Genomic DNA, 26,597 nt, shown 5'->3' with positions numbered 1-26,597 from the left:
ATCTATCCATGCTTTCAAGGTCAAATTCCCAGTTTCAAGAATTTGTCCTGACTGCACCATCCCAGACTGGCCACTTCTTTTCTTCAACACATTCTTATAAATTTCACACAGTTTGGTCTTTAAAATATATGATATATACAATGTTTCCAATGTTAATACTTTTTCTTTATCTAGATTGCAAGATCTTTAAAACCAACCAAGTATCATGTCTGATGATTTTCTGTCTCTTTAGCACTCAGCACAGGACTTAGTATGTAGTAAGTGTGCAAAAACAAAAACAAGACAGAGTTTGAAAGGGACATTCGTTTAGATTCCTGGCTAAGCTCATTCATTAGTTCAGCCATACATCCATATATTCATCCTTTCATAATTCACATGTTTATTGAGTATCTCTTATGTGTTTGTGCTAAGGATACAATGGTGAGCAAATCTAAATATGGTTCCTACCCTCTTGTAGCATAGTAGTCTTCTAACTACTTGGGTACAACCCCATAATAGATAGTTCTTGAAATCAATGCATGGATCACAAACAACATTTTGAACAAGGATAGAATAGAAAATATCACAGGGTGTTGTAGGCAGTGAAGGTAAGTTATTGCCTCAAGAAACTTTTTCCAGTTAAATATAGACATGGATATGTGTGCAGAGTCATGATACAAAATAAATAATTTAGTATGAGTCAGTGTAAAAAAAAGAGTTTAAAAAACTTAATTCAAGTGAGTCTTTTGAGAATCATTCAAAAACATGAGGAAGGAAAAAGAGCTGACATTTGTTGAGTACCTACCGGGTTCTAGTTGCTTTTGTGTATATTCTCATTTAATTTTCTTGACAACACATGGAGGTTGATGTTACAACAGTTTTAACCCAGAAATACTGATGCTTCAGGGAGGTTAATTACTTTGCCCAGAGCTGCATAAATCTGGCATCAGAGCCCGGAACCCATGGTCTTTCCACCATGTGGTCACGGTAAAGCCTTTCATATAGGCTCCCATCTTTGGTGTTGGATTACTAATTAATTGCCTGGGGTATCTCATAGCCCCTCCTCTTTAAAATCTGTGAGGCAGAAATGGGCTTCCGATGTGATTAATATTCAAAAGGAGCCCACCAACAAATTGTCCCAGGGATAATTACCTCAGCTCTGTTTATAGAAAACCATATGTCGGTAATAGCACAATTTGCTATTTGTGAAGAGCTGATTTTCTATAAATCTGGAAAGTTAGTGTTGCTTTTCTATAAATATGGAAATGTGCTAATCATCACCTCATCTGCTGGAGACCACTAATAAATCAGAATGTCATTTACATATTAACCTACAAAGAACAAAAACATCTACCTTCTTTTTCTTTGACAAATGGAATCACGCATACCTGTTCACCATGTTTGATGTTTGTCTGGTTTCTCTTTGTCTCTTCCTCATCGCCCCTCTCTCTCTCTCTCACTCCCTTTCTTTCTCAGTGCCTTCCTCTATCTCTGTCAACCTGTTTCTCTGTCTTTCCTTTGTGTCACTGTCATTCTCTCTGTGTATCTTTAATCTATATAACTAGGAATATTTATATTCTATTAAGTGCTTATTTCTAATAAACTCCCCATGTGGTATATACATTCATGCCCTCAAAGAGCTGGGCTTAGTGTGGAAAGATTTAAGTGAACACACTGGCTGGTTTGCTCTCGGGGCATATTTTGTCCTTGGTTTGCATCAGATGCTCCTCAGGTTTGTCCCAGGAGACGCACAAAGCTGTTTGCTCTAGCATGTTCTTTAGATAAAATGCTTCTCCCCCCAAAACAGTATGAAACCATGCATCAAAAATCAAGTGAAGTCTTGGATGTTGGAGAGATGATGTTAAATTTCAGTGGGACCCGGACTTTCCTCCAGGGCTGTGGCTGACACTTCAGCAGGACTCGGGCTGACTTTGGGCCAAATTTCTGGATTCTGATTTTTCCCCCTTTTGCCTTGCTTCTTTGGAGATCTTACTCAGGGGTGGGATTTGGCTGGTTCGCACCAGTTCGGCAGAACCAATACCTAGTTTTTGATTGAGTTCGGTGAACCAGTTGTTAAAATAGCACTTGTAATCAGCGTTCTCTCTAAGGTGGGTGACTGGGCAGCCGCCCAATGCAGAAATTACAAATTTACATTCCTTACTTCATGTTTTATTGGGGTTTTTTTTGTCAGGTATTATTTAATATTTTTTATTGACATTTTAAAACTCTTTCTTATAACATAATCTAGTTTTGTGTACCTCTTTTATTATTATTTAAGTATTTAATGCATGAAATAATAAACTACCTTTTGCTATATCATTTTTTTATACTTAAAACAGTCATTAGAGAACCGGTTGATAAATTATTTGAATCCCACCACTGATCTTACCAGTTGTTTCTGTATCAAGGTATGACAAAGAGAATAATGTATTCACTACTCTGGCTTCTCTAGAGTCTGGCCCCGTCACAGAGCTGATAATTTACCCTGGGCAGGTCAAGTATTTGAGTGACATTGCTCTGGTCAGGTGTGTTTCCTGCCCCCCTTGGCACATGCTGTGCTGTCAGCATCCAGTGCTCTTCCCGGTCTTGCCAACTCATCCTGACAGATTCAACTCGTCCTTGCCCGTTGTATGGGCATCTCCACCTCTATGAAACCTGCCCTGACAACCCTCTGCCCCTTGTCCTATAGTTTTGTTTCTTAATACATTCATTCTTTCAACCATGGTTATTAAATTTGTATTATGTGCCAGGTGAACAAAATCAATATGTTTTTGTCCTCGCAAAGCTCATGATCTAGTACAGGAAACCAAATGAACGGCCCCAAATCCAGATGTCACCTTGGTTCCTCCTTTGCTTCCTGTTCCTCGTCAGTGATATCTGTCAACTTTATTTCTAAAGTATATGTGGCATCTGTCCTCCCATCTCTATATCAGGCGTCCCCAAACTACGGCCCGCATACGGTCCCCTGAAGCCATTTATCCGGCCCCACCACACTTCCGGAAGGGGCACCTCTTTCATTGGTGGTCAGTGTACTGGAGTACTGTGTCTGGCAGCCCTCCAACGATCTGAGGGACAGTGAACTGGCCCCCTGTGTAAAAAGTTTGGGGACCCCTGAAACTAGTCCAGCCTGGCCTCATATCCCACCTGGACACTCTGAGAGTATGATGGCTTCCCTTTCCTTCCTTCTTTCCCTCCCCCATTCTTCTTTTACCATCCTTCCTTCCCTCTCTCCTTCCTTCCTCTTGTCTTTCCTTCCTTCCCACCTTCCTTCCTTCTTTTCTTCCTTTCTCATTGTTTCTGTCCTGTTCCTTTAACATTCTAACATCCTAAGCTTATTTTAGCCTTCAGGCTCAGTATTAGCTATCTTCTCTGTCCAAGCTACCTTTTCCCTCCGCTGTTCGACTAGCTGTATTCCCGTTACTTAGATATCAAATCAAAAGCACCTCTTCAGAGAGGCCTTTCCTGACCATGTAGTCAAGTCCTTCTTGGCTATAGCACTCTATTTTAATTATCAGAAAATCACCGTTTATTCAAGAGTTAACAAGTTCGTGTACTTATTTGTTTATTGTCACTCTCCTCTTTCTAGAATGCATGTCCCATGAGAGCAGAGACCTCATTTCTTTTGTTCATTGCCATATGTTCATCTCCTTTACATAATGGTTGTACTAGTTTACATTCCCTCCAGCAGTGAATTCCTTTTTCACCATAGTCTCTCTAACACTTGTTATTACCTGTCTTGTTGATAACAGTCAACCTAACAGGTGTAAGATGATATCTCATTGTGGTTTTGATTTGCATTTCTCTAATAGCTAGCAAAGATGAGCAGCTTTTTTTTTTTTGTGGCAGAGACAGAGAGAGTCAGAGAGAGGAACAGATATGGATAGACAGACAGGAAGGAAGAGAGATGAGAAACATCAATTCTTCATTGTGGCTCTTTAGTTATTTATTGATTGATTTCTCATATGTGCCTTGACCGGGGGCTACAGCAGACCGAGTGATCCCTTGCTTGAGCCAGCGACCTTGGGCTCAAGCTGGTGAGCCTTGCTCAAACCAGATGAGCCCGTACTCAAGCTGTCAACCTTGGGGTCTAGAACCTGGATCCTCAGCGTCCCAGTCTGAGGCTCTATCCACTGCACCACCACCTGGTCAGGTGATGAGCAGCTTTTTATATATTTATTTACTATTTGTATGTCTTCTTGGGAGAAGTGTCTGTTCAGGTCCTATCCCCATTTTTTAATTGGATTGTTTGCTTGTCTGTTGTTGAGCTGTGCAAGTTCTTTATATATTTTGAATATTAACCCCTTATCAGAGTTGTTGTTTGTGAATATCATCTCCCATTTGGTTGGCTTCCTTTTTGTTTTGTTGTTGGTTTCTTTTGCTGTGCAAAAGCTTTTAAGTTAGATATAGTCCCAGTCATTTATTTTTGCCTTGACTTTCCTCGTCTTTGGGGTCAAATTTATAAAAATGTTCTCCATGGCCAAGGTCCATAAGTTTAGTATCTATGTTTTCTTTTATGTAGTTTATTGTTTCAGATCTTATGTTTAGGTCTTTGATTCGTTTTGCATTAATTTTTGTGCATGGGGACAAGGTATAGTCAAATTTCATTTTTTTTTTTTTGTGGTTTTCCAATTTTCCCAGCACCATTTATTGAAGAGGCTTTTTTCCCTCCATTGTGTGTTTTTACAGCTCCTTTGTCAAAGATTATTTGTCAGTATCTATGTGGTTTTCTTATATTTCTGGGCTCTCAATTCTGACCTATTGGTTTGTATGTCTGTTTTTATGCCAATAACATGCTGTTTTAATTATTGTGCCTCTGTAGTATAATTTGAAGTCAGGTAATGTGATATTTTCAGCTCCATTTTTTTCCCTCTGGATTGCTTTTTGGCTATTTGGGGTTTATGGTGTCATACAAATATGGTGATTTTTGGTTCTATTTCTTTTAAATTTTTATGACATTTAAATATATATAAATTTATATATATATATAAATATATATAAATATATATATTTTATATATTTAAATGTATTTATTTACTTAGTTAATTTTGGTAAGAACATTAAAGTTCTATTCTTTAGGAAACTTCAATTATACAATCCAGTGTTACTAACTATACTCACTATGCGTGCTGTACATTAGATCCTCAGACCTCACTCATCTTATGGCTGAAAGTTTGTACTGTTTTGCAATGTCTCCTTATTTCTCTGAACCCCCAGCTCCTGGCAACCACTCTTCTACTCTTGGTTTCCATACATTTGACTTTTTTTTTTTTAGGTTCCATATGTAAGTGATACCGTGCAGTATTTGTCCTTCCTTGGCTTATTTCATTTAGCATGATGCCCTCCAGGTTCATCCATGTTGCTACAAATGGCAAGATTTCTTTATTTTTTAAGGCTGAATAATATTCCATTACATACCTACGCTGCATTTTCTTTCTCCATCTGTCAACTTCAGCGGTTTCTATACTTGGCTATTGTGAATAATTCTATGAACATGAGTGCAGACATCTTTCTGAGATAATGAGTCTGTTTCCTTTGGATATCCACCCGGAAGGGGGATTGCTATGTTCACTTTCCTGAGGAGCCTCCATACTATTGTCCATAGTGGTTGTACCAGTTTAGATTCCAGCAACAGGGGCGCAAGTGTTCCTTTTTCTCTACATCCTTGCCAACATTAATGATCACTTATCTCTTTGATAATAGACATCCTAACAGGTGTGAGGTGGTATCTCGTTGTGGTTTTAACTTCTGTTTCCCTGATGATTTATAATGGTAAGCCCCTTTTAATGTACCTGTTGGCCACTTGACATCTTCTTAGTCTTCCTATGATTTTGTGCGAGACGACAGGTGTTTTTACTTCTACAGGTGAAGGACCCAAGGCTGAAAAGTCCTGTCTTTAGTAAGTGAAAAATACATGAGGCAGTCTGAATTATAGTCCAGGCAACCTTCCTTTTTATCTCAGCTGCCATTGTCAGGACTCAAAACCTGGGAAAATTTTTTACTTCTTCCCTATATATCTTGTTAGTCACCTCCTCAGTATCTACTCTCTGTCTCTTTCTGTCCATTCCCCTGACCACTGCTCACCATGCTGTGTCCTGCTCAGAGAAAAGGATCAGAGGCTATATGGGTATTCTGTAAAAATTTTTGGGACAAAGATGGTAGTGGTCTGAACACCACCCACCCCTCTATTTTTGCTAACATAGATAGGTCCTGACACATTTATTTAAGCTTCTGTGCTCTTGGCCTCGCAAAATACAACATAAAATAGAGTTTCCTATCAGTTAAAAGTCTGATAGGATGCTGCTATCAGGAATGCTGTAACGGAAACCATGCATGAAATAGAAACTAAACTCACAGTCCTCGAGACTTCAGAGGTTCACAATTCTGTAGTTTTTGGCTGTATTAAAAGGGCTTCACAAAGACCTTTCAGAAAATGGCTTCTATCGATGCTTTTCTTGTGAGGGAAATTAGTTGCACTGGGGACCCCATAAGTGCCTGCAAGCCATGTGGTTGTGAGAAGAACTAACTTTTACTGAGATATCTGTACTTTTCATGTAGACTCTGCCATTTAAAATTAATACTCCACATCTCTGGGTCTCATTTTCCCCAGAACTAATATATGGATAATAAGCTACTTTAAAAGGCTATAATGAGACTTAACCAAGATGATACTTATAAAAAACACTGTGAAAGTAAACCACTGTGTAAACAGTAGTTACTATTATAGATTATGGTTTTAGGTGTGGGCATGGTACTGAAGTCATTTCATCAGGATCCTGTGATAGTGAGGCATCCAGACTTTAGAGTCCGATGCAGTTGGGGGGTGGGGTAGGGTGGAAATCTTGGTTCTACCGTTTAGTAGGTGCATGACCTTGACCAGAGTACTTAATTTCTCTGACCTTGTTTCTTTAAGACCTAAATATGATGATAACAAGAGTTTATTTGAGAATAATGCCAAGTACATTTTGCATGAAGAAACAGGTATTTCTTCCCTTTAGTGCAGGGTATTAGTATAGCAATAGTGGTTAAAACATGGATTCTGTCACTAGCTCTATAATCATGGACACATTATTTAATTATTTTAATTCTCAATTTCCTCATCTGTTAAGCTGGAGACATTAATGACATTTACCTTGCAGAGTGGTTGTTGGGAATAAGTGAACTTATCCGCAGAAAACATGGAGGGCAATGCTCAGACTCTATTAAGCATTCAATAAATATCAATTGTTGAAAAAGGTTTGAATCAGATAGCCTGGATCGAATCTCATCTCCACCATTTACCAGCCACGTGACACTTAGGAGAGCTAGTTAACCTCTCTTGCTTCAGTTTCCTGTTCTTCTAAATGAGACCATGACAATACATACTTCACACGATTGTTGTGAATATAAAATGAATTAATCTCTGTGAGCATGTGGCCCAGTGCCTGGCATGTAATAAGAGTTAAAAAATGGTACTTATTATTGCTGTGCTATGTTGGTGTTATTAATACCACAGGTTTATTAGTCCCAGCTTTCCAGTTAACTCTATAATATTAACTCTCCTCTCATCTGTAAAGTGAGCATAATAAGATGACCCATCTCACAGAGATCTGCAATTGGTCAGCTCTGAAACATTGTTCAAGTGGAAAGGAAATCATTATCATCCTGCCCAGCCCACTGTGGCCAATGCTTCTGCGGTAGACTTGGAGCCCCAGCAATCATGCCTCCTTCTCCACCTGCCCATATTTTGATCAAGGTCATTCATTTCTGTCTTGAGAGATTCATCCAGGTTTGGAGGAACTGCTCTTCCCATTCATCAAGGTCACTTTGAATTCTTATCACTATCTTTCAACTCGGTGTTAACAACTCTGCCCAAATCTGTGCCTGCCTTCCATCATTCCTCCCCTTGATAGATGCCAGAAAACTGTGACCCTGGGAAAGACCCTTGCAGCGAGGGCACAGTACATTCAGCCTAATTGTCACCTTTCAGCGAGAGTCCTTGAACCAGCTGGTCTATCACCTAACACACAGTAGAAAAAGCCACAGGGACACAAAATCTCTCCAAAGTTTATGTTAATTACACTTCTACACTCTCTTCTTCTTCCTTCTCTTCCTTTGTTCATTCATTCATTTAGCTTTTCGTGCAAGAAACACTTAGTGTGTAAGCACCATCTAGACACCAACGTGGTTCCTCTCACTGAGGGTTTAAGGCAAGTAATGGGGTTTTTCATTGTCATAATCATCTGGATTATGGTTAGGGATGATTTATCACATGGATAGCCAAGTTGGTTACTACCTAAAATGAAGTAACAATTTATTTATTTTTTATTCATTGTACTTAAGAGTGAACATAAATATTTGGCTTTCATAAAATATATTTACATATACTAACTCCTAATATTGGTAAAGTATAATATATTCACATCTGGTATTCAAGAAGGTCTTTACAATAGCCTAGGAGAAATTGGATTATTTTTCCCAATTTTATAGACAGATAGCTGAAGTCCAAAGAGCTAAGTAAACTGCTCAACATGATTCAGTTAGAATCAATGTCTTGTGATGTACAGTTTGTGTGTTTCCCAAGTATTTATCAGCCTACACATTTACTCACACATTACATCCTTCATTCTGATACTATATACCAGAGGCTTAGGCCCAGTGGTGGGATTCAAATAATTTAACAACTGGTTCTCTGCCCTAATGACCATTTTAAGTATAAAAATATATATACTAAAAGGTAGTTTATTATTTCATGCATTTAGTACTTAAATAAGAACAATAAAAGAGGTACATAAAACTAGCTTATGTTATAAGAAAGAGTTTTAAAATATTAACAAAAAATATTAATGTAATATACATTTTCTTTATTTTATTGATACTTAATGAAAATTTCTAGGCTGAATTAATAAATGGCATAGGCTATGCCCATTAAATATGATTGAATAATGTGTATGACAAACCTGTTTGTCATGGGAAAGCAGTGAGCATTCTTCCACGGATTCCAAAATGGGTGAAAAGATACCCTTGAAATCTATATTGCTACTGGTTCACTGTGTCCTAGCTTCCTATTGGTTTCACTATTTGGGAACACCAGCACACTCATAATATTTTGGGGAATTTGGGGTATAACATAAAGCTGACACAAATGACAGCTTGTCACCCCCGGGGTTGTTTGGCACTTTTTCTCTTTATATTATATGATTGTTTACTGAAGTAATAACTGTGAGGTAATTAGAATGTAGTATTTCATCAAAGATATAATGAGTTTTATGAAATAAATAATAAATATTACAAGCATAGTTCCATCAAATATTTTCACCTATAGACGGAATGAACATTACTACAGGTGCTTAGAATATGCTGTTGTGCAGATGAATGTTAAAAAAGGAAGGAATGGCCCTGGCTGGTTGGCTCAGTGGTAGAGCATCAGCCTGGCGTATGGAAGTCCCAGATTCGATTCCCGGCCAGGGCACACAGGAGAAGCACCCATCTGCTTCTCCACCCTCCCTCCTCTCCTTTCTCTCTATCTCTCTCTTCCCCTCCCGCAGCCAAGGGTCCATTGGAGCAAAGTTGGCCTGGGCACTGAGGATGGCTCCATGGCCTCTGCATCAGGTGCTAGAATGGCTCTGGCTACAGCAGAGCAACATCCCAGATGGGTCAGAGCATCGCCCTCTAGTGGGTATGCCAGGTGGATTCCGGTCAGGTGCATGCAGGAATCTGTCTGTCTCCCTGCTTCTCACTACAGAAACATACAAAAAAAAAAAAGAAGAGGAAGAAATGTAAATCTGTGATTTCCACATTGGGTGGCTGCCCAGGCCCCCATCTTATAGAGAACCCTGCTTACAAGTGCTATTTTAATAACCAGTTTGCCGAACTCAACAAAAAAATTAGGTATAAGTTCTGCTGAACCAGTGTGAACCGTTGGATCCCACCACTACTTAGATCCCAGCAGTGGTGGTTAAGGCAGCCAACATTTACTTAGCATTTTACTATGTGGCAGACACTGGATAAAGCACTTTAAATGCACTATCTCATTTAATCCTCTGGAAAGAACTTTGAAGAGGATACTAGGATCCCCAATTTACAAATGAAGAAATGAAGTTTTGCAATGTTAAGTAACTTGCCCAAAGTCACATTGCTATTAATTGGAGGAGCCAGGGGTCAAACTCAAGAACCTATGATTTTAACAAACATGCTACATCTCAGAGATGTTTACCTAGGATTTTTCAAACTTCAGGCCACAGCCCATTAGTAGATTATAAATGAAATCCAGTGGGTCATGACCAGCATTTAACAAAATGAAACACGATATGATAGGATGAAAATATGAATTGCATCACACCAATATGGTCAAGTATTGAAACTTATTTCAGCTGGATATGTGTGGGCTGGATCATGATATAAAATATATTGCTTACTTTTGAGAGTAGTCAAAAAAGTATTAAAAATACTGTCTTAACCAACTGCACTCGCTGATTATATGTATTGAATCACTTTAAATGCAGGAAAATCAGCGATAGCCATATGGAGGGCATTAGGAAGTGTACTATTAGTTGGGATTGTAATGAATTGTTTTCAGAGAACCAATAGGATATGTATATATACACTCCATGTATAGGTAAAGAGATTTACTTTAAGAAACTGGCTCAGACAATTATGACGTCTGACAAGTCTCAAGATCTGCAGTCAGCTGGCTTGGGACACATGTTTCAGTTCATGTTCCAAAGCAGGAAAAAAGCCATGGTTCAATTTTAAAGGCAGTCAAGTAGGAAACATCCTCCCTTACTCAGGGAAGGGTAAGCCTTTTTGTTTGATTTGGGACTTCACCTGATTGGGTGAAGCCCACTCACATTAGGGGAGCAATCTGCTTTACTATTGATTTTACTGTTGATCTCATAAAAAAAAAAAAAAAAAAAAAAACACCCTTACAGGGCACGCAGGATGATGTTGGACCAACCAGCTGGACAAAATCATGGTCCATTCAAATTGATACATAAAATTAACCACAGGAAGGTAGGCAAGGGAGAAAGCTAGAGGCAGATCTAAGTAGTAACTGTCAAGACAGGTGTAGGACATCTCATACAATGAACCAGTTTATGCAAATAGGGTGAAAGAGCAAGGTTCACTGACTCTCACCCTGTGGCGGCAGCAGCTCAGTCTTTCCATGTACACGATCCCATTGAGCCTCTTGGCAGTGCTCCGAGCTGTGTTTGACGGCTGTCCCTATTTCACAAATAGGATGAAACAGGCACTGAGGGGGAAATGGCGTGGCCCAGGTGACACCACTGGTTGCAAGCAGAGTGAGGTTTGAAGTGAGGACTTGTAATTCCCAGCTCAGTGCTTCTCGCGGTGCATTGGATACCACTTGTGGTACACTTTCTCTTCTCTTTAGAAAACACTACACTGCTTGTGATCACCTTGAACATGGTTAAAGCCAGGTTTTAAAAGTAATTAAGGGAATCTCATATTCAATGGGCATCCCTAACTACATTTTGGGTCATTTTGAGCCATGGATTGGGAAATGTCACTGGGAGAACTGTGAAAGGTAAAACTGACCAGGAGCCCTGGCCGGTTAGCTCAGGTAGTTAAGAGCGTTGTCCCGAAACACCAATGCTGTGGATTTAGTCCCCAGTCAGAGTGCATACGGAAGCGACCGATGAATGCCCGGCTAAGTGCAAGAACAGATGCAGGCTTTTCTCTATCTCTCTAAAATCAATCAATTGAGAAAGAAAAAGGTAAAACTGACCAGCTTGTGACCAGTGTGGTGGTTAGAGATAGTCCCAGAGCCAGGAGAAAGCCTGGTGCTCTAGCACCCATGCCATTGAAAGAGGCGGGCCTCAGAGACTTGTGGGCCGGAAGAAGGGTCTACGCCGGAGAGAGCAGGTGGTTTTAGTAGCAAATGCTACTGAGACTGCTGAGTTGAGGGTTATGCCACCAGATAGGGGCTCAGCCAGGAAGTGCTATGATCAATCAGTGATGCCTGTCAGAGGCAGGAGATCAGGGAACAATGGCCTCTGGGCTGTGTATTTCCTATCCATTTATGAGAAGGACACAGAAGCAGCCCAGACGATTAAGCGGTGTATGGAGAGTAACTGGGGTGGGACCGACGTATAATTCAAATCCCTCAAATTTCTCATATTTTCCATCACATTTATATATATTTAAATATTTGTTCCCTTGTTACCTAAAGTAGGAGGCAGAAAACAATCTCTGAGGAAAACCCTTTTCAAAATCACCTAATTCCCATCCACCCACTCATCCAGTGACTATTCACTGAGAACACATGATTTCTGGGGACACAGGGATGAAACACACAGATCCCAGCCCTGGAGAAACACGTGGTGAGTTGGAAGCTCAGAATAATGCAATGTGACAAATGCTTGCATAGAAATAAATACAGTAGAAGCACAAAGGAGGGATCAACCACCTTGCTTCCCTCCCCATTTTCTAGACTCCAAAGGCATTCAAACCGGCTCTTCCGCAATCAGTAGGAGTAGGAGCTTGTCTGGTGCAGGAGGGAGCTGGGGCTTTCTAAGCAGAGAGAGTTTTGGGAGAGTGGCTGAGGCAGCACATGGGTGAGGGTGAGGAGTAGGAGACAAGTGCCCAGGTTCACCCCAAGGTCAGACTCTGTTGTGCCCGGGCTTGCCCCTTGGCCAGCGCATATGCGAGAGCAACCCTGTGGCTGGGTGGCGGCAGGAAGAGTGATGGTATCAGTAACCTAGAAGTGGAGTCAGTGCTGGCCGCCAAGGAGCCACAGAGAGGATGACACGCTACAGGATGGCAAGCCGCTGGAGCTGTGCAAAGGTGCGCATGAAGACGGGAGGGTCCTGGCCAGAAGCGGATTAAGGTCGATTGAGGCCCTAGGCACAGAAGGTAATATTGGGCCTCTTACATTAGAAAAAAGTGTCAAGTTGGGGTTTTGCAGGGCCCTTCAGAAGTCAGGGCCCAGGGCGCATGCCTGGTGTGCCCGCCACTAAATCCGCCTCTGGTCCCGGCCACTGGTCAAGAGGGCCAGCATTCAGTGAGCACGTGCTGGCCCTGCTCAGCCCTCCAACTGGTCAAGAGGGCCAGCATTCAGTGAGCACGTGCTGGCCCTGCTCAGCCCTCCAGCCCCATTGCTCAACACTAGGCTCAATACTGAGCTACTTGCTGGTTCTTCCACTTAATTGTACTCACTTTCCCCTTGGGGCACTACAATAAGGAACATGTTGCTCTCCCTCTACATGGAATTAAGTTCTCCTCCCCTCTCCCTCTCTTCTTCATCTGGCTAATGCTGCCTTATCCTTGGCCTCTACATAGATAGGATTCTTCCAGGCAGTCTTCCTGTCTCCCCGGTCCTAGGCTGGGAGCCAGTTTTAGGTGCTTCAGTGCACTCGGGTTTAGCTCTACGCATCACACTTCTGCGACGGCCTGTGCCGTCACGCAGCTTGTTACTGGTGTGCTCCCAGTTCTACCCAGAGGCTGGGGTCGCCCACAGTAGAGGCTCAGTGTCTCCCTAGCAGGTTCAGAACCCAAGCCTGCATATGTTGGGCATCCTATGGAGCTTTCCTGCAGAATCAAGGTTGGATTCTTAAAGAGATTGGACAGTGAGGTGAGCAGGCACCTGATTGTGAAGGACCTTATATTCATGGCTAAGTCTGAGCTGGCCCAGCAGGTCTTTTGCTGTGCCTGCTAAACAGCCAGTCACCCTGAACAGACAGGCGCTAGAGTCTAACAGGCTCCAGGCTTTATCCCCAGTTACCATGACAACCAGGCTTCACAGAGATGGATGGTATTGATTGACTGACAGGCTCCTGGTGTCTTGGCTCTGTCCCCACTCCCCTTAAGTCATTTGCATACACACAGAATTCAGAGACACTCACTACCATCCTTCTGATTTTTGTCTTGGTTTTAAATTCCACCTTTATCATTCAAAACAGCCTCAGCCTTAAAGGAGAAAAGGTGTGATGTCAGATATACTCCCAGAGTTACCCTGAGCTCTCTCTCCCATAAGTGACACAATGGGTCATGGAGAAGATGGGCTTTGGACACATACTTTGGTTCAATCCCAGTCCTACTATTTACTTATTGTATAATGGTGGGCACATGACTTAAACTATCTAAGCCTCTACTCATCTCTAAAATGGGAATAACTGTACCTGCCTATGGAGTGATGTATATGACTGTCAAGTGACATGGAAAAGCTTCACTTAGCACTTAGTGATCCTTATGAAATGTGGGTGTTCCCTGGCTCTCCTTCACTCACGGTTGATGAGCTCATACTGCGGACACATGAAGAAAATGTGTTTTACACACTTCTCAGCCTCCCTCATTCTCTAAGTTTCCAGATTCAGAATCAGGAATAAAGAGCCCCATCTAGTAGGCTGCAGCATTTCTGCAACAGCAATGATAGCAGTATTGGACCATTATTACTATAATAGTTCTGAGCCAGGCACTGTCCCCAGCACTGTCCATGGCAAGGCTTAAATCATTTAACTCCCCTCATTTAACTCCCCAGTGAGGTAGACGCTATCAAAAACCCCATCTTATGATGAGAAAACTGTGGCATAGAGAGGTTAAATGATTTGCTCAGATAGTAAGTGAGCATGGTGAATTCCAGCTCAGGCTGTCTCCATTTCAGAGCCTGGCCCCCAACTCTACTACCTCTTGTCATGACAGAAATCATCTCTAAGTGCCAGGGTCTCTGAAGAGAGCCCCCGGTCAGGCAGGTGGGGGACCTGAGATTGCATTCCCAACATTGCCCATCGGGAGTGTGGGTTCTGTCTCTGAGCTGCTTTGTGAAATGAGGTGGTCATGGAATGAGGGGCTGGGTAAGGCCTCGGCTATTCATGCCATGTGGTGAACATCCCTCTCAGAGTAGCACTAATGTGAAGAAATGGGATGTGCACCGAGTTTGGGTGTAGCCTGCCTGACATCAAACCTTTATTCTCACACTTTGTAATCATGGAATTGGGCAGGTTGTCTAACTATAATAACTAAGATCTGTTGACATTCTATTATGTCAGACACTGTTCTTAGGGACTTATGTGTAGAAAGTATTATCACCCCTGTCTTACAAATGGGAGAAAATGAGGCCCAGAAAGGTGCAGTAACTTCCCCCAAGCCACACTAGAAGTGAATGGTAGAACTCTGACTCCAGAGTTCACACTTTTAACCCCACATAACTGCTGCCTTTTGCAACTCATAAGCCTGTAAAATGGGTAAGTCCTTCTGGCCCTGTAAGATTGTGGCAAGCCTCCAATGAGATAACGCAGATGAAAGTGTTTTAAAACTATTAACTCTTAATCAAGCATGAGATATTACAAAGATGTGATTTGTATTGTCAACCAAAAGAAGACCTGTGACTCTCCAACATTTTAGAGGTGTTGTCGAGATCGTTGGCATCAGCCCGTCCCTGAGCACTCCTGAAGGCTTGGCACATGCCAGGCTCTATGCTGAGCCTTGTAAACCCAAGAGATGACTTTATAAGTTTGTGGTACAATGGGAAGACCAGACCAAGACATTGACAATTACTAGCACATACTAAATACTACGCTGGAGGCAAGCTTCAGATACGCTGGTGGCTCTGTGGGGCCCACAAAGGGATATTGTGGGGACACAGACAGGGCCCTCAGGAGAGAGGGAAGGTTTTCTAGAGCTGAGTGGAGAAACTCAATGAAAGAAGTATGGGGGACTTTGTAGTCAGAGGGAACAGCACATGCAAAGGTACAGAGGTGCTTGTGCTATCATTTCCAGGTGGTTGGGGAAAAGCATGGCTTTGAATGGATGAGCAGAAGCCCAGAGAGAGCAGATAAATTAGCTAACACTTCCCAGCTCATCCAACCACAGACTCCAGTCATCTTTCCCAATGTTAAGACATGAACTAGACCAGATGATTCTTCCTTTCCATGCTGAGGCTGTCTTTGGGCTCAACCAATGTAGCAAAACAACACAGCAGATAAATCACAGCATCCAGAATGGCATTTGTTTGTTGCAGAGAGATAAATAATGCATTACACCTGCTGGTTTCCACCTGATGCTTTTAATCTAAGGGATGACAGAAACGAGCTGCGTTCTGCCACCTCGGAAGTCAAGCTGCCTGGTTCTGCCTCTGCGCGCCTCCGCAGCGGCGTGAGGACAACTCCCGCACCTCATCACAGCCATGGCCAGGTGGGAAACAAGCCGCAGACGGGGTGGCCAGAGGCGGTCCTCTAGGCTCCTGGCCTGCCAGGCAGGCCCAGCAGCTCCTCTTGGGACCTGCCGTAAGTGGGAAGTGACACAGGGATCTCCCAGTACTTCTTTGACTGATTTGCCTCTCTTTTTTTTTTTTTTTCCACTCTTGAGTTTAGTCATATTGGCCTCTCTGAGCAGAATCTCGCTGCTGGGGACACAAGGCCTTCTCGTGGTCTCCCTACACACTCAATGTCTTCCTTGCTTTGTCTGGCCAGTCCCTACTCATCCTTTCAGACTTGCCTCTGGAATCCTCCCTCCGGTCCCCAAGGAGAGCTGTCTTGACCCTGCTGCCTCTGTCAGTCCTCATCACACAGTACACACTTGTCTGGTGACTTGTCTGCCGTAAGCTCACTGAGAGCAAGCACTCCCCTTGATCCTCTGTTTTCCAGATGTCTGGCACACAGAGAGAAACCACCAAGGACATATCAAAGTTGTCTCACATGTTCTTCGGGTGTTCTAGTGTGTTCTTAAAGGTGAAAAAAACTTGATTTTAGAGGAGACCTTAAAAGACCACTGGTCAGTTCCTCAAACCCTTCCCCTGTGCCTCTCAAAGGCACACAGCCAGCCTCTGCTTGATGCCCTCCAAGTATGGGGAGCTCCCTGCCTTAGGAAACAACTCGAATCTCCTTGGCCTCTGACCGTCATGACAATCTATCTTATGTTGAGTCTAAATCCATGTTTCCGGAGCTTCTGTCCTTTTGGTCCTTGCTCTTTCCCATGTGACCACACAAAAAGCCTAGTTCCTCTTCTTGAAGACAACTCTCTGGAGCTGAATCCAGGTCCACTGGTCCCTCCTAGAGAGAGATCTTTCCTCCCTTGTTCACGTGAACATCCCCCACCCCTTCAGACATTCCCAAAAGGAAATGGCTTTGAATTTCCTCACCCTCTTCATCGGTTTTTAAAAAATGTTTATTGATTTTAGAGAGTCAGGAAAGGAGAGAGAGAGAGAGAGAGAGAGAGAGAGAGAGAGAGAGGAACATCAATCTGTTCTTGTATGTGCTCTGCCTGGGGATCAAACTAGCAACCTCTGTGCTTCGGGACGATGCTCTAACCAATTGAGCCATCTGGTCAGGGTACCTTCATCATCCTTATGCTTATTCTTCTCCAATCAGTCTCTACTTTTTTTTTTAACAAGAATTTAAATGTATACTATCTTATTGTTAATTCCAGGGACAATGTTGCACAGATATCTAGGACTTACTCATCTTGCAAAACTTAAACTTTATGTCTGCTGATCAGCAACCCTTATTCCACATCCCTCAGGCTCTGGCACCTACCATTCTCCTCTCTGATTCAATGAGTGTGACTATTTTACATACCTCATCTAAGTGGAATTGGGACACACTTGTCCTTCTGTGCCTGGCCCATTTCACGTAACAAAGTGTCCTCAGGTTTGGCCATGTTGTTGCATATGGCCACATTTCCTTCTTTTTTAAGGCTGAATAATGTCCAATAAATGTCCTTTTTCTTACTTCCTTTTAAAAGTGTGGCTCTCAGAACTTTCCTCCAGGCTCTGAGCTTTTCTAACCTGCGTAGAGAGAGATTACCCCTCCTTTACTTTACTGCTTGTGATATTCACCTGGTTTCATTACTCAACTGAGGTGCAAGTTATCTAAAATGATGGCCTTGTCTTTTTCTCTGCTGTGGTTCCTATTCCTTACTGAGCTCGTGCACTGGTATTTTGTCTCCAGGGCAGGATATTACTACTTTCCCAAGTGAAATGCATTTTTCTATGCTTAGTCTGTCTGTCCATCCAGCTTCCTGAGGCCTTTTTGGATCCTGATTTTTTATCTGAATTATCCTTGGTTTTTCCCAGTGTCTTTTTCTAGGTAAGCTACAATAAGCCTTCCACGAAGTCCATATCATTGACAAAGGCTTTGGCGAGATAGAGCAGAGGCCAGCGCTCTGCAGCAGGCCACCAGGGGGTCTCTGTAGGACCATGGGACTCAAGGTCTGGTCCCAGGTACCCTGCATGGGAATCACCTGTAATGAATCACATTTGAAATACAGATCACTGATTACTCAGAAATACAGACTCAGCATTGACAGAGGCAGGGCCCAGGAACCTGTATTTTTAATAAGCACTCAGATGATCTCAATGTGGAGCCAGGCTTAGGAATCATCAACTCCAGAGTTCAATGTGTTCAAAAGCCAGTGCGATCTGGTCCAAAGCTGACATCTAAAGTGTCGAGCCTGCTGAGATGGGGGCAGAGCCCTGACAGAGCATTGCCTGGTTTTATAAACACAGTGAATCCAGCTAGCTACACGCCCATCTGGACAAGTGCTACACGATTGCTCCAGACCTTTCTCTCCTTCCCTCACCGCTGCCCCCTCTGCTCTTGGCTTCCTCTCTCTGGTTCTGTCTTAGATTTTGGAACTACCTTTGAGCTCCTCTGCCCCTACTCCAGCTCACTGGTCCTGCATTTCCACGGGCGCTCTGCAGACAGCTCGGGTTTGGCCTCCCCCATGGCTTCCAGAGAGACTCCTCTTGTAGCCCTGGTATTCTGAAACAAGCAATTCTCGGATATAAATTAGTCTACATTTAATATGTTGTCCACACCTGCTGGCTTCTCCAGGCTACCTAATTATTCCTATTAATTTTGTTCTCACCCTGTCTACATTGCCCAACACACAATGTGCCACTGGGGCTGGTACACAGTAGGTACTTACTAGATCTTTTGTCTGCCAGCAGAGTTCTGTAGTCTGATGCAATAACTGAAATTAGTGACAATACCCCAGGCTTCTAGACAAGACAGACTTGAGTTTGACTCTGAACCCCCACCGTGTTTTAGCTGTATGGCCTCACACAAGATAATTAACCTTTATGAATGTAGGGCATCACAACTAAAAACGAGAAGTGAGGGCTAGGTGTCTAAGGACACTTTTACCTCTCACACTGTATCGTGAAGTCACAGACCCGCCCTTTCGGACTGGCACCTACTTCAGGGTCCTTGGAAAGTAATTCTTTGCAGTTGAGCAGTGCTTTTCAAATCAAGCTGCTGGGTTCTCCTCCCCGCAGCACAGGGGCGGGCTGTCAGCGACCCTCATGAGCATAATCGCTTCGCAGGCGACCTGCAGCCCCATGAATCAGCCAGTCCTGTCGCTTTAATTCGGCAGCACTCCACCACTCACCTAAGTAATCACTCTGGCGCCTGCCCATGAATTCCTTTCATCCACTTTTGTTTATCTCTGTTGAAGCATTTTTTAATCAAAACAATTAAATATGCTAAATCTTCCCCAATTAGTAATGCATTAAAAATTAAAAGTGCTTGAACAGAAATGGTAGAAGAAGCCCTTTGCCGGGCTCTGAGTGCTGGTACTTAAAACATCCCTTCCCCCCGGCGCTGTCAGCGCGGAGTTACTCAGAAACTCGCATGCGCGGAGTCACAGTGGGCTGCAGCCAGAGGGGCCTTGGGGACACTCCAGTCCAACAGCTTCTCTCCACCAGATGGGAGCTGAGGCCCAGTGAGATCATGGGTCCCTTCTGAGCTCATCTAGGGTGTCAGTGACTGGAAATTTGTTTTGTTCTGTTTTGCTTTCTTTTAAAATACAATGTGTGTATATTTAAGGTCTACAACATGACAATTTGATATATGGATACAAAGTGAAGTGATTACTACAGTCAAGCTAATTCACGTGTTTTCTCACATAGCCACCTTTAGTGTGGGTGTGAGGGAGACTACTCTCTCTGCGGATTTCCCGTTTGTTCCCTTTGACCAGCATTTATCTCCTCCTCTTGGTTCCTGGCCACGACTATTCTCTCTCTCTCTCTCTCTCTCTCTCTCTCTCTCTGTGTACATATGACTTTTTTAGATTTCACATGTAAGTGAGATCATGCAGTCTTTTTCTTTTTATGTCTGGCTTATTCCACTTAGTACAATGTTCAGGTTCATTCAGGTTGCTGTCAATGATAGGGCCTTTTTTATTTTTTAAGGCTGAATAATATTCAATTACATACATGTATACACATTCACAATTTTTTATCCATTCATCTGAGTGACTGAGGTTTGAATTCGGGATTTCTGATATCTACGATTCTTTCTACCAGAAGCCCTTACAAAGGACTCAGGGCATTCATTTACTCACTCATTTTTCTCATTCGTCAGTCATTATGCTGAAAATAGTTGCTGAACTCCTCCTCCATGCAGGCACCACACTGCTGTGCTGACGAGAGTGGTCAATGAACTTGAACTCACAGAGTTTGCAGTTTAATGGGATGCAGGCAGGTAAAGTTTGTTGCTGAGCACTCCCTTGAAAACACTCAATCTAATACTCAGCTCAACTGAATTATAGCCCTGATTTTTCCTTTGTAGTTGTTAGAATAATATAATAACTGGTAGTAACCATTATATAGTTGCAATTATTTGAAAGTAATAATATTTCAAAAATACAAACTCCACTTCACAACCTTGGGAACACCTTGGCTGCAGAAAGAGTGGAACTGCAGCAATGGCCACTGCCTTGCTTCAAACGGCTTCTCTAGCCATAGATTGCCAGGCTGAACGGAGGATGGAAGCCCAGGTCTATTCATTTACAGGCTACGGATCAGGGCAAAATGGCCTACTGCTTTGAGAATCAGGCTGCTCATCTGCTAAATGCAAGTTCCTCAGTGGGACAGATACAGAGATGGAGACACGTACGGAGACTGCTGCAGTGGGACTCACGGTTCTGCTGGGGCCGGAAGGCAGGCACACTCCCCTTGGCAATGTCTCCATCCTCTAACTGAACTCCAGTCTCTCTGAGGTACAAGGAGAACCTGGGCAAAAAGGATTGTTCAGGTGCAAGAAAAGCACATCGGTAGCTATGAAGAAAGAGGAACATATCCCGATCCAAAAAATGCTTCATGGAGTAAATGACGTTTGAGTCGACTTAGGAAAGATGGAGAAAGGGACAGGGGAAGGGGCAACCCGTGCAAGATTGCAAGGTGGAAATGGGCTAGGCACCGTGCAAGGCACCGGGGTGGAGGGGGTCGATGAGACTCGCTGCCCCCTGGAGGCCCACAGGAGCACGTGCAAAGGAAACAAAACTAGCATTTTTGAGAAACTGGTATGTGCAACACATAGTCCTTCTTATTTCGGGAATTATTGGGGCTGGAACCATACAGAAGAGAACACTGACATTGGGTTAAAAAACTTTTTCCCCCCTTATTTATTTTATTTAAAAAATGAAATCTAATGGAGTAACATTTCTCAGTAAGGGTACATAGGTTTCAGATAAGCATCTCTACCACATTTGAACTATTGATTGTGTTGTGTGCCCTTCACCCAAAGTCAAATCATTTTCTGTCACCATATATTTGTCCCTCTTTACTCCCCTCCCCCAGGTAACTACTTCAGTTTTATCTACGTCCATGAGTCTCAGTTTTATATCCCATCTATGTGTGAAATCATATAGTTTTTAGGCTTTTTCTGATTTATTTGTTTCATTTAGTATAATATTCTCAAGGTCCATCCATGTTGTTGTAAATGGGAATATGTCATAATTTCTTATGGCTGAGTAGTATTCCATAGTATATATGTACCACATCTTCTTATCCAGTCCTCTATCAAGGGACACTTTGGTTGTTTCCATGTCTTGGCCACTGTGAATAATGCTGTGATGAACATGTGGGTACATGTGTCTTTGAGTACTACTGGTTTTGAGATTTTGAGGACAGATACCCAGTAGAAGGATTGCTGGATCATATGGTAGTTCTAGTCTTAATTTTTTGAGGTAATACCATACTTTCTTCCAGAACGTCTGTACCAGTTTAAATTCCTACCAACAGTGAATGAGGGTTCCATCCTCTCCACAGCCTCTCCAACACTTGCTATTACCTGTCTTGTTGATAATAGCCAATCTAACAGGTATGAGGTTGTATCTCATTGCAGTTTTGATTTGCATTTCTCTAATGGCTAACACAGATCTCTTATACTCCAAAACCAAAGTTAGCCTTTGCTACTATGAGATGGTTGTATCATATTTAAAGTCTTTTAGCATCTTAGCATTTTGCATTTTTGTGTCCCTGCTGCAGGTGTTACGAGTATAGATATCAAGAACTGCTTTGGAGGATCTGTGGGCATTGGTTATGATTTTTCATCCAGCACAAGAATTGAAGGAGGTTTATCTGGAGAAAAGTGTAAAAGTCATGGAGGTGGCAAAGAAAGTAAGTATTTAGTAAAGAGTCTCCCAAAAATAAAAGCTAGACTTTTCCTTGGACATATAATCAGGGCATGGCAACTATTCCCTGCCCCCACCCCAAATGATTTCATTCCATCAGTGGTCAATCTGCATGGCTGCTAAATACACCAAGCCAGTGACATATACTGGTTCTAATTTTGAACCCACCATGGGTTAAGTTCACCTTAGAAATACATGACTTTATAAGGTACCCACTCCTAGATTTCAAGCCCTAGACAAAGATCTAAGACCTGGGATGAAAGAAATGTACAGACAGAACCTGGAAAATAGATTATTGAGATTAAATCCCATTAGTATATAGTCCAAAGGGAGGAAAGATGTCCTTCAGAGCGGAGAATTTGGTTACCATGTCCAAGCTCAAAGAATAATTATTGGAGTATGAGAATATTTGGTGGCATTTCCTAAACAAGTCAACATGAGCGTTCATGTATTCATGCATGCATTCATTCATTCATCAAACATGTATTGAGTTTTTTTTTTCAGGTGGGAGACAACAACAAACACAGGGATGATGAAACAGTTTATAGTGTGGTGGATGAGGTAGATACAAAACAGGTTCAATTTACTCTCATTTCATGAGGCTACTCATACCTCATGACCTTAAGTCAAATCGCCTCTTCTCTCTGATGCCCTCCCCTCCTTTTTCCAGCTCCCAGCAAACAGTCATTCATTTTTCTTCCTGACCAGTCCCCCACCCTACTGTAGATCTGACCACACGCCTTTCTCTGTACCCTGACTGAGCCCCACAGAATCATTCACTGTTTAACTGAATTTGGCATGTAGCAGGCACTGAAGAAGCATTTGACATGTTCACGAATGAATGAATAAATGAATTATCATCTGTTTTCCTACCCTCTTCCTCCTCCACATTGGCTAGGCTGTCCTCCCCTTGTTTTCTCTAACCCAGAGGATGGGTCTATTTCCTACATCTCAGCCTTTCTCTTCTGCTTTGTCCTGTTAGTTAGCCAAGCGAGGTAGAAGAATGGAAAACAACTCTAAGAACAGCACATGAACTTTGTCTTAAACCTCATTAGTGCAATTTGTGAATCCATCCTTTGTCTTTTTCGGGAAATGGGCTAATGCAATTATCCTCTTGATAGCTTCCAAAGAAGAGTTCGCAGCTGTGAAGGACATCATTTCTCGGGTGCGAGGTGGCAGTGCTGGCTGGGGTCTTGGCTTGGCATACAACTCGAGCATCATTTCGTATCGTTCCTGGGGGAGGTCATTAAAGTATAATCCTGCTGTTATTGATTTTGAGGTAAGTCTTTTTGCAGTTGAAGAAACTCTACGTCCACAAGGAATGAAAGTGAAACAGACCAGATCATTTCATATTTCTCATTATGAGCCCATCGAAGAACAAGATGAAATGTTAACGGCACACTGACCTGGTAGTCCTCCCCACGCCTGACTCTAGGGAGTGTGTGACTTTAGACCTAGGCTGCAGGGAAGCTGAGATCAAAATCAGAATAGCTGGTCAGTGCCTAGTTTCACACTAGTAGCCCCAGGATTTCTTCAGGATTGGGTGACATTTAAAAAAATAATAATTTGTATTATATTTAGCCATATCAGACTTAAACACATCTGTTAAATTGGGGGTTGGCAAACATTTTCTGTAAAAAAGCAGATAGTAAATATTTTAAGCTTTGTGGGCCACGTACCATTTCTATTATACAAGTTTTTCTTCTTTTTTTTTTTTATAACCTTCTAAAAATATAAAAACCATTCTTATCTCAAAGGCCATACCAAAATGAGCTGTGGGTTGAATGTGGTCCCAAGCTCTAACTATATTTGCTGCCCCTGTTCAAATGATTTTATCTCTTCACCACATTGAACCCCTACCGAAAATGTGACTCTCCCCCATTGAAAAGATGAGGACACTGAGGCACCAAGTGCTGGAGTGCTTTAAGGTAACAGAGCTCATATGTAGCAGGACCTGGATCTCAGACTTTTGTATTTTGTGTCCACTTCTCATTTCCTTCGATCCTAGTACATTTCTTTAAGCCATGGTTATCAACCACTGGGGGCAATTTTGTTCCCATGGGGAAATTTGGCAATGTCTAAAGACATTTTGACTCTCCTAACTGGGAGGGTACTACTGGCATCAAGGGAGTAGAGGCCAGGGATCCTGCTAAACATCCCACAATGCAAAGCACGGTCCCCACCACAAAGAAATACTGAGTCCCAAGCAGCACTAGTGCTGACATTGAGAAATCCTGCCTTAAATCCCTAACCTCACAAAGGGAGTAAAATTATATTCAAACTGCAAATAAGTAATAGTTCTACCAGTTGTCAAACTTTTTCTATTCATATGCAAAGGTTATCCATTAAAGAAAAGAGTTATATTTTGGTTTTTTAAATATTGTTTTCCTGCCTACTTTCTTCTGAACATTGCCAATTTTCTATACATATCTAAAATTCCAGGTATGAATGCATTCCTCCTCTTAAAATATATACCTATAGTTAAACCTAAAAGTCTATTGTAACACTCGGCTATCTAGAAAGAAAATGGTTAGATGAATTAATTCCGATTTTATTTCTTCTCCAATAAGTAAGGGACCATTTTTACACACCTGTAATTCATATAGGGTCTGAAAATTGCTATCATCAAGGTATTAGTGATTTGGGCAAAAACTGTAAATTTAGTATCAGGAGTAATATATAAAGTTTCACAAGCAAGAGGTGAATTATGTGTTTGCCTTGAGCAAAACTTCTAAGGGGAAGATTCATCCATGATTTGGAGAAGACTGAATGCTATCTTTTGGGAAAGAGTGCCTGGGTTTGGGGTGAGAAACATATATTTTGGTTCATGCCTCAGCAACTTTTTGATGTGTAACCTTTGACAAGTTACTTCATTTTTTGAGCCCTATTTTCCTGCTCTATCACATGGGGATAACAGAAAGTGGTCACAAGGTTAGGGAGGAGAAGCAGGTATTTAGTGTCAGTTGAGGAAACAGGTTCATGGAGATTAAGCGAGCTGGCCAAAGCTCATGTCTAGTACTTGAGCCATGTCTGACTGGCTTTGACACCCACAATCACAACCATCTTACCCCAGAATAGACTGGGTTCAGTGCAGTAAGCTTCTGTTGGGTTGTAGGGCAAGGAAATGACGTGGCTAGATGTGTTCTTTAAAAAGAGAATGCTCACAGAAGTCTGAAGGATGAATCGAAGGGGAGAGAGGCTGGGACAAGGGGACCAGTTAGGGGCTGAGATGTGGGCATAGCTATTCACTTGCATACCCCCAGAACTTAGCAGTGCTTATTTATGGTAGGTACTTACATTGAATGAATATAGGAATCATGTGATGTTATGATGCTGTGTTAGGTTACATATTGGTATGTGTTACGTGTTATGTTATTTTGTGTTGCCATATCACACCACTTGCCTTCTCTGAATCTATTGTCTCATCTATAAAATGGGAACAAGATCATTGCCAATATCTTTTCAAGCTCTCACATTCTAAGGTTCATCCTCTCCACCCCTCATTCCTCCTCTGTGTCCCCTCGGCACTAAGGAGTGCTCCCTTTCCTCTTAGTCAGGGCTCTGGGGGGAGCAGTGAGAGATGCAGGACGTGGGTGAAGCTTCACCGGAAGGTCAAAGGGAAGTTGCCCAGGGTTCCTAGGCTTTCTACGGAACTAAGAGTCAACTTAACCAGGGCCACAGGGCAGCCCATTTTTCACTGACTTCTTAACAACAGAGTCATATTCCCTGAACTTCCAGTAAGTAGAGTTCTTCCCTTGGCTGGAGGCCCAGCCGGTCCTGCCATGGCCAGCCTGATGACCTCAGCCGTAGCCCCGACCACAGGCCAAGTTCTGTTTGCCACAGGTCCTTCTGTACACATTTCCAGGAACCCACTCAAGGCTATCGCGACACCCCCTTTGACTCTGATTCTAGGGAAGTGAGAATGCTCTGGTGTGGCTCGGTCCTCTCTCCGAATTTCTCGGTAACCTTGCCAAATGACTCTATCTTAGGCCTCAGGTGACCGTCCTATGAAATGAGAGATCTGGAAAAGTACTTTCACTTTATGATTGTGTGTTAAAATATATAGCATTATTAAGCATGCTGAAGGTAACCACATGTACACGGAATTTGAATATTATAGCCCTTTTCTGAAACTGTCATCACCTCTAGCGAATAAAAATGGTGCTTCACTTTTACATTGTTCTTCCCTTTTGCAACAGTATCTCATATTCATTGCTTCTTCAGATCCCCCTCTAGAAAACAGGTTATAGTCCCATTTTGTAGATAAGGAG

The 26,597-nt window shown here is 42.4% G+C and overlaps 1 protein-coding gene across 1 annotated transcript in view; it reads left to right on the top strand.

Annotated features, from left to right (window-relative positions):
- The window catches only part of C8A (complement C8 alpha chain), a 62,340-nt gene that overhangs the window by 30,475 nt on the left and 5,268 nt on the right, over positions 1-26,597 (top strand). The window contains exons 8-9 of the mRNA XM_066269079.1: positions 22,181-22,312; positions 23,448-23,605. Of these exons, the coding sequence (XP_066125176.1) occupies positions 22,181-22,312; positions 23,448-23,605 (290 nt within the window). The remainder of the gene's footprint in view (positions 1-22,180; positions 22,313-23,447; positions 23,606-26,597) is intronic.

The sequence above is a fragment of the Saccopteryx bilineata genome, chromosome 3 (genome assembly GCF_036850765.1).
Source record: "Saccopteryx bilineata isolate mSacBil1 chromosome 3, mSacBil1_pri_phased_curated, whole genome shotgun sequence".
NCBI lineage: Eukaryota > Metazoa > Chordata > Mammalia > Chiroptera > Emballonuridae > Saccopteryx > Saccopteryx bilineata.
This window is presented reverse-complemented; position numbering and strand designations above follow the sequence as displayed.